This window comes from Budorcas taxicolor, chromosome 1 (assembly GCF_023091745.1).
Source record: "Budorcas taxicolor isolate Tak-1 chromosome 1, Takin1.1, whole genome shotgun sequence".
Taxonomy (NCBI): Eukaryota; Metazoa; Chordata; class Mammalia; order Artiodactyla; family Bovidae; genus Budorcas; species Budorcas taxicolor.
Genome location: NC_068910.1, coordinates 179,075,764 through 179,088,182, shown reverse-complemented (window position 1 = coordinate 179,088,182; position 12,419 = coordinate 179,075,764). Strand labels below are relative to the sequence as shown.

The following is a 12,419-nucleotide window of genomic DNA, read 5'->3' as shown; positions in this document are numbered from 1 at the left end:
GTTCTTTACCACTAGAGCCACGTGGTAAGCCCAAATATGTCCTCCTGCTGTGCTGTCCTGAGCTTAGTTGCTCAGTCATGTCTGACTCTGCAACCATATGAACTGTAGCCTGCCAGACTCCTCTGTCCATTGGGATTCTTCAGGCAAAAATACTGGACTGGGTTGCCATGCCTTCCTCCAGGGGATCTTCACAATCCAGGGACTGAACCTAGGTCTCCCATATTGCAGGCAGATTCTTTACTGAGGCACCAGGGAAGGCCCATAAGTCCCTTAATAATTAGTAATTTATTTATTTTCCAATCACACTTATTTAGTTACAATTCTGAAGTACACTGCTTTAAAATTTGATACATTGAAGCCAGGAAAACCAGTTTTTGACTAAGTGTATTTAAGGAAGCCTCAACTAGTATTTTAGAGTACTTACCAGAGATACTTATGACTAATCGCTTTAACCTAAAGAAACAGGACCGGTAATAAAACCCCCAACCACACCTTAATCACTTTGGAGTTAAAATTGTCTTCGTGCGTGTGTGTGTGTGTGTGTGTGTTAGTCACTCAGTCGTGTCTGACTTTTGCGACCCCATGGATTGTATGCAGCCCATCAGGCTCCTCTGTCTATGTAATTCTACCCGCAAGAATACTGGAGTGAGTTGCCATTCACTTATCCAGGTGATCTTCTGACCCAGGGATCAAACCACGGTCTTCCGCATTGCAGGCAGATTCTTTACCACCTGAGCCACCATATGTCTTCACATGTATCTATGTAAAGTTGTATTTAATAGTCGTTATTTCCCGAACAATATGTTTCTAATTATTCTTTACTGCAGCCTTTGTTCTTTATTTAAACGTACTGAACAGGAAGATTTGGGGACCCTGCGTAGTGAGTAGGTAGGTGGTAGGTAACAAGTTAAATTGTGCTGAAGCAACGTCAAGGTTCAACTAATAATATTTTTACAAAGCCCTTTTAGAAATGTGCAAGCTGATGTTAACAAGGAGGTCGATTCATTAGCATTTCGTTAATTAAGAAAAACAATACGAAGATAAAAGGGGAAAGACAGACTTGGAGGACAAAAAGAGATGCTCCCCATCTCCCTCCACACCCTCCCTCCCGCCTTTGAAACCTTTCTGGGAGTAGCAGGTTTCTGCAAGCGCCAGGAATCCGGTCTCATTAAAGCGCGGAGCGCTGCAATGCCAGGGCGTTCCCAGCTGGGGACTGCAGGCTGCCTGAAACATGCAAACACCTGGCGTGGTTCTTGAAGGCCCTAGAGACTTCAGTCGCCTTCGGTCGGCTCCAGGGTGTTAGGCAGAAGGCTCTGAGCGGTCAGAGGGGTTTCCTGTGTGTCAGCAACTTCACTTTGCCGAAGATAGCCGGCGGAAGAGCCAAGGAACGCTGGCGGGCCAGTAGCTTCTCGGCAGCCAGCCCTAGCCCTGACCCTGACCGAGTGCGCCCCGCGTCCTCCACCAACTCCGGTAGTGGCTCCGGGACAGAAGCTGAGCGCCCCGGCCCACGGCGAAGACCAGTTCTCCCTGAAGACGTCTCCCGCCCGGAGCGAACACCCGGGAAAGCAAGGGCAGGCGGCCGGGCCGGCTTCACGGAGGCACGCCCCTCTCCTCCCAGCGGCGCGCGGACTCGCCCGGCGCCCAAACTCCGCCCACCCTCGCGGGGAGCCTGGCTCGCCCTCCGGCCGCCTGCACTCCAGACTGAGCAGGTCTCTAGAAAAGCCTGCGAGATCACCCGGACTGCGAGCCGGACGCGATCCAGAAGCGCACGAGTCTGTGGCCACGCGCGCTCCGATGGACCCCAGAAGCTGAGGGCAGCGGGGCGCGGACCCTAGACCCGAGCTGCTGGCTTGCAAGGTAGGGAGAAGGAAGATGCCCAAACGAAGTTGATCTTCGGGGGAAGGAGGCTGGGGCGCGCCCTCCCCACGCCGGAGCGCAGCCCGGCGAATTTGGCTCAACCTCACTGAGCCCCCCGGCGCGCTCTCCGGCGCGAACCCTCGGTCCCTCGGGAAAGCGCAGTCGGAAAGTTGTCGGCTGCGGTGTCCTGAGCGCCCTGTTGTGTAACGTCGGCGTTGCCGGCCGGACGGGGAAGTTGCTGGTCCACCGGCCAGCCGGGTTCGGTCGCCGCTCGGGGCGGATTTCATGGCCCGCGGCGAACGCGGGGCCGGAGCTGGCGTGGGCGAGCCCCCGCGCGCCCCCGCCCGCAGGGATCCCCGGCTCCCGCTCCCGTCTGCTCGCCCGCCTTTCCGATGCTCGCTGCGCCCCTCGCCGCCGCCGCCGCCCTCCTGCCGCCGCTTGTCCCTTGGAACCGCCGCCTAAGTCGGGGAGGAGAGAATGACCGAGGTGCTGTGGCCGGCGGTCCCCAACGGGACGGACACTGCCTTCCTGGCCGACCCTGGTTCGCCCTGGGCAAACAGCACAGTGACTTCCACCGCCGCCGTCGCCAGCCCGTTCAAATGCGCGCTGACCAAGACCGGCTTCCAGTTCTACTACCTGCCAGCTGTCTACATCTTGGTGTTCATTATCGGCTTCCTGGGCAACAGCGTGGCCATCTGGATGTTCGTCTTCCACATGAAGCCGTGGAGCGGCATCTCCGTGTACATGTTCAACTTGGCCCTGGCAGACTTCTTGTACGTGCTGACTCTGCCGGCGCTCATCTTCTACTACTTCAATAAGACCGACTGGATCTTCGGGGATGCCATGTGCAAGCTGCAGAGGTTCATCTTCCACGTGAACCTCTATGGCAGCATCTTATTCCTGACCTGCATTAGCGCGCACCGGTACAGCGGCGTGGTGTACCCGCTCAAGTCCCTGGGTAGGCTCAAGAAGAAGAACGCGGTCTATATTAGCGTGCTGGTGTGGCTCATCGTGGTGGTGGGCATCTCCCCCATCCTCTTCTACTCTGGCACCGGGATCCGGAAAAACAAAACCATCACCTGCTATGACACCACCTCAGACGAGTACCTGCGAAGCTATTTCATCTATAGTATGTGCACGACCGTGGCCATGTTCTGTGTCCCCTTGGTGCTGATTTTGGGCTGTTACGGATTAATTGTGAGAGCTCTGATTTACAAAGACCTGGACAACTCGCCTCTGAGGAGGAAATCCATTTACCTGGTGATTATTGTACTGACTGTTTTTGCTGTGTCTTACATCCCTTTCCACGTGATGAAAACAATGAATTTGAGGGCCCGGCTGGATTTTCAGACCCCAGAAATGTGTGCTTTCAATGATAGGGTGTATGCCACTTACCAGGTGACAAGAGGTCTAGCAAGTCTCAACAGTTGTGTGGACCCCATTCTCTATTTCTTGGCAGGAGATACTTTCAGAAGGAGACTCTCCCGAGCCACCAGGAAAGCTTCCAGAAGAAGTGAGGCAAACTTGCAGTCCAAGAGTGAAGACATGACACTCAATATTTTATCAGAGTTCAAGCAGAATGGAGATACAAGCTTGTGAAGATGCAGGAATCCCCAAACACCCACTTTGTAACATGGTAGGATGCTTCATAGAGCCAAGCGCTTTTTTTCCCCTTTCAGTTTCTAGTAAGTTTAGAGAAAATTCAAACCAAGAAAGCAGTGAATTAACAAATAAAATAGAAGTGGAAATGCCTACACCCACACTTACCTTGTTCGGATTTGCTTTCTAACCAGAAGTTAGACTTCTGGTCTAACTTCCTTCGCTCAAGGGCTGCTTCTTTCTAACCAGAAGTATGTAACATAAGATTATACTGCCCTACTTAAATATTTACTTTCTCTTCTGCCTTTAAAATTTGCAAACTCTTCTCTGTGTACATGAGTACTGAAGCTATTTGGGTATTAATATTTTCTCCAAGAAAACTGACCACCTGAAACCTGAGTTTGTGATTTGTCTAGTCATTATTGTCTTTAATAATCTGAGGTAGGAACAAATTGAAACTTCACATTCTTAGATTAGAGTCATACACCAAAATGCTAAAGTCAGTTCATTCAGAAGCAGATAAACAGATTGCTGCTGGGTGTCTTTTTTTGATCTTATAAGCATAGGTGGTAGCTGGCTGAATTTCTCTGGAGAATTGAATGGAAAAATCAAGTCAATGAATTTACAAGTCTCCAAAGTGATTATCTCACAATTGTTTCTAGAAAACTGCTTACTCTGTGTTGGGTGCTAAATGTTTGTGGATGGAATCATCTGTATATTATCTTACAGGTAAAATGCCTTCAAAATAATCTAAGTGCATGTACTTTCCTTGTAAACACCACAAACTCTGTTAGACTTCCTGTGACAAAGAGCTTTTACTTGCACCACTGCTGTGCAGTGCCCAAGGATTATGTTTGTGTTCCAGTACAAATGCTCACTTCCATCTGTAAAAACAATGTTAAAAATCACAGATAAATTACAGATCAAAGTTGAATAGCTATTAGCAAGTTGAGGGATGTCGGCAGGAGGGAGAGTGGTTGACAGTCATCCATAATGCATAGCCTGCAAGCATATTCTCAAATAATGAGGGACCAAGACGGGGGAGATGATATTTTTAGAATAAGGGTTTTAGTTTAAATTAATTATGCTGTAAAAGCTCTCTCTCTGTCTTTTGACTTCTTCCAAATGCTGGAAAACATGGAATGCAGTGTAACAAGACGGCAGAATTTGCATGTGTTGTGTTGATAGAATGAGGTGCTATAATGCTTTGCTGGGTCTTACATCCTCATTTTTGAAGGGAAAACTCCAAACATATGGGAAAGGGAAATATGAAGAATTAAATTTAAATACTTGAAGTACCACAGCACTACAAAGTGAGGTGTAGAAACTACTAATCAGACTAATAATAGTTTAAGCAAATACTACTGGACAGTGTTTTATATTTTACCTCTGTCAGGCAGTAATGACAAATCTATAAAATACTTCAGTAACTTTCATAATGATTTTCAGTGAATACTGAATTGCTGCATTTCTAGCCCTTGAAATGGTCAAATTCGATATATGTAGAATAATGAGTGAGGTGACCATTTACAACACCAAATAAATCCAATATCAAAAGAATTTCTCATGGTGAAGACACGCCAACAAACCAGCATCAGAGTCTGCAACTGATGGTGGGGAAACGTGTTTGAAAGCACTTTATATGTAGAGCAATTTGGGGCCGCATCCAAGGCAAGAACCTTAACGCCCTGTGGGACCTGGCGATAAGAAAGTCAGAGCTGGGCTTCAGTTCTTGCAATGTCTGGATGGACTGCAGATTTGTGAGCCCTTCAGTTTCTTAGACTTTCTCCAACTACTAAGACCAATGAAAAAAAGCTGAAAAGCTGTGTTTAACCATCCTAAAGAATGCGACTTTTTCCCATGTTCAGTGTTAAGACACAGGATTATAGAAACCAAATCAAGCGGAAACCTCTCAGATGTCCTACCTACACCTTATTTTGAGGAAAGAGAAGTGTTAACTAGGTTCTCATTTGATTAGGATCCTGCAGTGTTGTCTGTTGTGAAATCCTAAAAGAAAAAGACTAAGCTATGTCATGAATGTGTTACCCCTGTCAAATATCATGTGCAGTGAGACATGATTAATACCACTAAATTGGCCAGAATGGAAATATCAAAGCCCATACCATCCTTGAACTCGAAGGCTAATGATACACATTTCTATAATATTCCTTCACCATTTTATTTACTTTAGTGTTCTTCCTTTTAGGTCTGAAGATGCCCAGCCTGGTTTACAGTATATGTTAGGTACATTGATTGAGCTTCCAGGGAACTTTCTTTTGGAGTGTGGCTCCAGTGTGGAGGTAAACAGGGACAAGAAATGCCCTTTTACTTCTTGACATGCTGTTTCCACAGTGTTTCTTCCTTAGCATCATACATCATGTAGTGGACAATGATGACATGCGGTTGCCTGCCTAATAGTGACAAGAATGATCTCTCTAACCCCTTCCAGGCACGAAGTGGTCTCTGGGATGAGTCTGCTAATGATGAAAACATACCGAGGGTCAAGATAAAGCAGTGACCTATTGGCTGAAGGTCTGATTCATGACTTAAGATAAAGAGTGGGTATTTTACCAGTAAAGGCAGAAATCTGCTAGCATTTTGGTAAAAAGGAAAGCTAAAATTATAGAATGTAACAATTAACTAAATTTCACACTACAAAACTGAATGCCAAAGTGTTTTATGGCTCATCAGTTGGCAACTTTGACCCATTGAACATCAGTGTGTGTGTTTGCACTGAAATGCTAAACACACAGACCCAGGAGATACAGCATGAGAGTAGAATTTGGAGTTAAAATGCTGATATTGCCCATTGGCCAGCTGTGGGACTTCTTGACCCTGTCAAGACCACTCTCCATGGATTAAAAGGGCTGGATGATATCCATCTGTTGGGGCCTTAGGGGATGTAGTAGAGAACTACAGGCAGCCAGAGGTGCATGAAATCTGCTACTGTATTTTCGAGGACTGCTGAATGCCAGTCCTGAAAACACTCGTACAAAGTTCACCAATTGTGAAATGGATGTCTCCTCAGGGCAGTGCACTATACTGCCTGTGGATATCGGAGATGTCAGTGCTTACAGCAGCTGGAATTGGACTCATGACAATAAAGGTGTGTAACTAGAGATATAGTAAAGCTTTAACTTTGCTGGTCAAATTGTAACTATCATAATAGTATTTATTGATGAAGCTCACAGTCCTTCCATTGTACAGATTGAAAAACTTTCTTGAAAGTTCCAACATACTAATGTAAATTATATTTATTACAATGTATAATATTAATATGTCACATTGCTGTATTTTACATAATGTATGATGCATAAAAATGAGTTACTGTATATTATGCTTTTCAAATATCGTATCTTGAAATGTTTTAAGTTTTCAGATTTTTTTATCTAAAATATGAAAATCTGTTTCGTAATACAAGTGATTCATTTTCTCTAGAAATGCTTTTGCATGTTTATCTTTTTATTTAGGGTTCTTCCCACGTAGACACAGTTTGTTGTCAAACTTTCATTAGGATCAATAGTAAATACAGAATATCTTAGCCAAACTGTATCTGTATTGTCTACATTTCATATACTTTTATAGAAGTATTTATACTGTCTTTTCAATATGTTTGGAATTGTATCCCCAAATACAGTCAGAGCTTCCCATTTCTAATTGCAAAAGGTTTGTCCTAAATTCAAACAACATCACTTGTGTTTTAGAAGTCTGGTGAGATGGGCATTATAGATACAATATTAGCATTTAAGGAAATACTTAAGGGAGATGGAGAGAGAAAGAGACAGCTGATGTAATCAATTACTCTGCTCAATTCTGCTTCAGTTTTTATGTCGTGTTTCTTCTTAAGGTGAAATAGCATAATCTTAATTTCTTTGAGATGAAGTTTCTAAGTAACACACTACCAGCAAGTTCAACATTGCTAGTAATTTTAATGTTTTCTCTGTTCATTTGATAACTTAATTCCAAGTTTTACAATAATATCTACATATTATTTGGCTGCTGAATCCTGTTACAGTTTTTTTTTTAAATTTTGTTGTACATTGTATTATACACATCATTACAAATTAATATGAAGGGGAATATATATTACATATCAAAAATTGTGAATTTAAACTCTAGTATGTGTTAGTGCTTTTGCAAAAATGTTTATTTTTATAATATCTGTGATTTTAATGTAGGTAATTGAACTAGGTTTCTTTGTGATGAATAGTGCCACTGAATGACTGGTATGGAAACAGTGTTACTTGACATTTTGTGCTTTCTCAGGTTTATCTATATCAATGGTAACCTAACAGATTCCAGACTAATAGTGCATAATTGTGTTTTAAAAGGAATGTACATTTCCTATAAGTTTGCATGCAGGAGTGTACAACTTGGAGTGTGTGTGTGTGTGTGTGTGTCCACAGCATGGCAGCCAACTTTGTATCTGCTGTTGATAATAACAGCAGAGCTTTGGTATAATCGTGGTCATTAGAATTATACCTACCATAGGCAATGAAAACCGAAAAAGTCTCAATAAAACTATGAAATGTGGTCTGATGGCTTTTGTGTTATTGTAGTATTAATACTTGCAACTTTCCTCAAATTTTGACCTGTACTGTTATGTGTGTGCATACTAAGTCGCTTTAGTCATGTCTGATTCTCTGCGACCCTTTAGCCTGTAGCCCGCCAGGCTCCTCTGTCCATGGGATTCTCCAGGCAAGAATACTGGAGTGGGTTGCCTTGCCCTTCTCCAGGGGATCTCCCCCTGAACCCGTGTCTCCTGCAGCTCCTGCATTGCAGGTGAATTCTTAACTGGTGAGCCACCGGGGAAGCCCACTGTATTGGCTGGCAAATACTATAGGATGTATTGAATTAGTATAGGCATCTCTTAACATGCAGCCTGGACTGTAAAAAGTGAAATGTTAAAGAAAGAATGCTGGTACAAGATAATTGACAAGATCATCATTATTTATTATTTAATTATTAACAGGAACTTGACTTAATTCTTTGAATAAAATATGGAACACAATCTTAATCATATTTCTCATACTAGTATTCTGTGTTTAAAATGTCAGCTGTAATCTAGTATAATGTAATGCCTCCTGTAATTTTTAATCCATGGAGATAGTCATTCTAATAATCCTATGTGGTTTCTATTTATCTATTAGCCTACACTGCCTGCTTCTTCCAAGTGTGTGTGTGTGTGTGTAGCTATGCAGTGAAAAGCTGTACGTGGAATGGACACATGCTTAAAGCATTACCTTATTTTCTTTAGTGGAGAAGGTAAGTACACAATTGGTCTCTCATTGGATTTTTTTGGTTGTCTGCTGAGACAAGTCCCCTATTACAAAATCCTGTGGATAGAAAAATGCAGATCTCTTGCAGCCCCTAAGATATTGTCACTCAGTTTTAACTCCTTATTGGAAGTGTACTATCCAGACTTCACCACTCAGAAATCCTCACTTACTAACATCAGCTTTGGTAAAGTTTTGTGGCTGTGTACATATGTTTGTGTGTTTTGTTGAGTGCATAGATAGAAATTATACAGATAATTATCTTTCTGATTTAGGAAGAATTTGCCATAAAGCTTTGGGCACCCTGGGATTTTCAAAAACACTTCAGGACTGCAGTCAGAGAACCTTCTCTCTCCACAAGTAAATATACTGTGTTTAATTTCTCTCTTTGATGAACTGGAAAGTTTATATTTTCTTTTCAGGAGGTTTAAAATTTTGCCCCCAGATATGGTCCCAGTTTCTGTTTCTAAATGTAAAAAGCATGTCCTAAATTCAAAGTAGATCTGTTGTGGTTTAGAAGTCTGATGGATGGGCCATTTAAGACAACATATGTCACTAGAAATTCATGTAAATATTAATACTGTGTTTACTTGCTTTAACCCTGCAAGGTTATGTGGCTTTGGGGTAGACCATGGGGACTAACATCCCCAGTCAGCCTGGTTTCTAGGACTGATGATCCAAACGACAGCTGTGGATGGAGTCAGGCCCCTGGGCTGAGCAGCTGACAGCACTGAAGTCCCTTAGAAATGGACATGGGAAAAAAAAAAAAAAAAGAAATGGACATGGGTAAGGAGGGGTGGGGGTGCGGAGGGGGGAGGCATGTGGAGCAGTCAGTACTGCATTGAGGGGGAGAATGCCTTTCCTGCTTGCCGGATGAGGGGAGATCACCTGTGTGAAGGTGGAGACCCCTTGATGATCGATTAAAACAGAAGGAGGTTTTTGGGGATGATCCCACCTGGTCACCACCTGAGAGTAAAATTTTCATGGTTAGAGGTGGAACTTGCAAAAACTCAGGCTTCTCACTCCTATTAACACATTCTTCCCACCTCCCAGGGCTCTCCAAACTGTGGATCTTGACCCAATGCTGGGTCAAAAATGAGTATAGTGGGTTATGATAGGTACTCTTTGACATAATAGAACAGATCAGAATCTATAGGAAGTGAGTAAGGCTTTGTGAATTCAATTTCAGACACACACACACGCACATGCTCACACATACAACATATATACATGTACTTGTATCCTGGGTCACACTGGACATTTAATTTCTTACTGAGGACCTGGTCAAAAAGTTAAAAAAAGACACTACTCTACAAAAAGGTAGCATCGAGTTACGGAATAGGGCATGAGAGATTGTTTTTCTAAATTCATTTCAAATCAACACAAAGAATCTTAGTTATTCATTTTGTTACATGCATTCTCTTTTTTAAAATGTTGTTTTCTTCTCTAGATTTCACTTGAAATTCCCAAAGAGAAGACTAAAGCAGAATTTAGCCTACATCTAGAGATGGTTATATGTAGTTAAAGATAGTATAATTGAAACTCTGTAAACTTTGACAGCTTAACTCTTCATACTATTCCCTTGGTGTTGAGCAGTTAACAGCAAAATAGCCAAGGTCCCCTATGTGTAAGAGCATTGGCTTTGCAGTCAAAATACCTTAGGTTTGAAGCTACCTCTGCCATTTACTACTTCTGTATCTTGGGCAACTTACTTCAACTGTCTTGGTTGAGTTTTTCTCAACTATAAAATGTCTGTAATAATTTGTATCTCCTAAGATATTTAGGAAAATTAAGTGAAATAAAATATGCAAAGCCTACCATACAATACACATTTAATAAATGGTAGGTCTCTAATTCTTGAGGCTGCTAAGGTTTTGCCACTCTGCATGTTATTTTGTTGTCATTATTTTATTTTTATTAATAGAGATATTAAAATTTCTGTTTTATTTCATGCCATGGAGGCTTTGTGATTCTAGAAATTTACATCATGAGATTGAGAGTAGGTCTCTTAGAAATTCATGCTGTGGTATTGAGTGCATTTAAAATTGCTCTTTTCAGAGAAATACAAATATCATATGATATCTCTTATACGTGAAATCGAAAACAAATGACACAAATGAACTTTTTTTTACAAAACAGAAATAGACTCACAGAGAGGGAAAACAAACTTATGGTTACCAAAGAGGAAAAGGGGAGAAGGGATAAACTGGGAGTTTGGGATTAACGGGTATGCATTATATATGAAATAGATAATCAATGAGGACTGCCTGTATAGCATAGGGAACTATATTCAACCTCTTCAGTTCAGTCACTCAGTCGTGTCCAACTCTGTGACCCCATGGACTGCAGCAGGCCAGACCTCCCTGTCCATTAACAACTCCCGGAGTTTACCCAAACTCATGTCCCTTGAGTCGGTGATGTCATCCAACCGTCTCATCCTTTGTCTTCCCCTTCTCCTGCTGCCCTCAATCTTTCCCAGCATCAGAGTCTTTTCAAATGCGTCAGCTCTTTGCATCAGGTGGCCAAGTATTGGAGTTTCAGCTTCAGCATCAGTCCTTCCAATGAACACTCAGGACCGATCTTCTTTAGGATGGACTGGTTGGATCTGCTTGTAGTCCAAGGGACTCTCAAGGAGTCTTCTCCAACACCACAGTTAAAAGCATCAATTCTTCAGCACTCAGCTTTCTTTAGAGTCCAACTCTCACATCCATACATGACTACTGGAAAAACCATAGCCTTAACTAGACAGACCTTTGTCGGCAAAGTAATGTCTCTGCTTTTTAATATGCTGTCTAGATTGGTCTTAACTTTCCTTCCAAGTAGTAAGTGTCAATGTCTTGTAATAACCTATAATAGAAAAGAATCTGAAAATTTTTATATATATGTACAAATATAATATGTATATAATATATATATTTAATTGCTCTTTTGGACATTCTATTGAATATCTGAGTTCAAATAATAAGCAAGTATTCAACTTTTTTGATACTTTGTACCATGTTAGCCACTGTGTAGGACGAAGATGTATAAAGCCGAGTATGTACAGCTAAAAATATATCTACAAAAATGGTCTGCTGACCTCCTTAAAGTGCTTCACCTTTAAGTTCATAGTCTATTTTCAGTCACCACAGTCCAGAGCCTGGTCTTCAGTTTTGCAGATCTAGAAACTTGATCTCAACAGTTCACCTAGAGTTCACCAACTATCGGGCACTGACTCACACCAAGCAAACTGACAAGAGAATCATTTACCAACTAGAATGTCACTTCATGAGTATACAGCAGCTATATCCCATTCACAATAACAGACGTCTGCCTTGTTGTTTAATCTAATTATGTATCAAAAAGTTGCCTGCAGAGCTTAAAATAAGAACAAAGAGAGGCATTCTTGAAAAGTATTTTCAATAAGATAGAAGAGCTAAAAGAATTGCTTCTCCCTAGAGCTACTGGTCATGATGATCAGCATCCACTGTGTACTTTGAACAAATTCCACCTACTGGTGAATTTAGCTTAGCAGCATATAGACTGAAAATTTTACATTTGCTTATTTTCTTTCAAGATCTGTCACCACCATTATTATTGCATTGGCCAAAGTGTTCATTCAAATTTTTCCATAACATCTAATGCATGTGTGCATTCTCAGTCATGTTCGATTCTTCAAAGAATTCTTTGATTCTTTTAACCCCCTGG

The 12,419-nt window shown here is 42.1% G+C and overlaps 1 protein-coding gene across 1 annotated transcript; it reads left to right on the top strand.

Moving 5' to 3' along the window:
- Positions 1-2,250: 2,250 nt before the first annotated feature.
- On the top strand, positions 2,251-6,289 carry P2RY1 (purinergic receptor P2Y1). Its single transcript, XM_052644288.1, has 2 exons — positions 2,251-3,493; positions 5,663-6,289. The coding sequence occupies exon 1, from the start codon at positions 2,335-2,337 to the stop codon at positions 3,454-3,456; it is 1,122 nt and encodes a 373-aa protein (XP_052500248.1). The 5' UTR covers positions 2,251-2,334; the 3' UTR covers positions 3,457-3,493; positions 5,663-6,289.
- Positions 6,290-12,419: the final 6,130 nt, after the last annotated feature.

Excerpts from the sequence above, each read along its gene's own strand:
- P2RY1 (XM_052644288.1), top strand. The coding sequence starts at position 2,335 with ATGACCGAGGTGCTGTGGCCGGCGGTCCCCAACGGGACGGACACTGCC.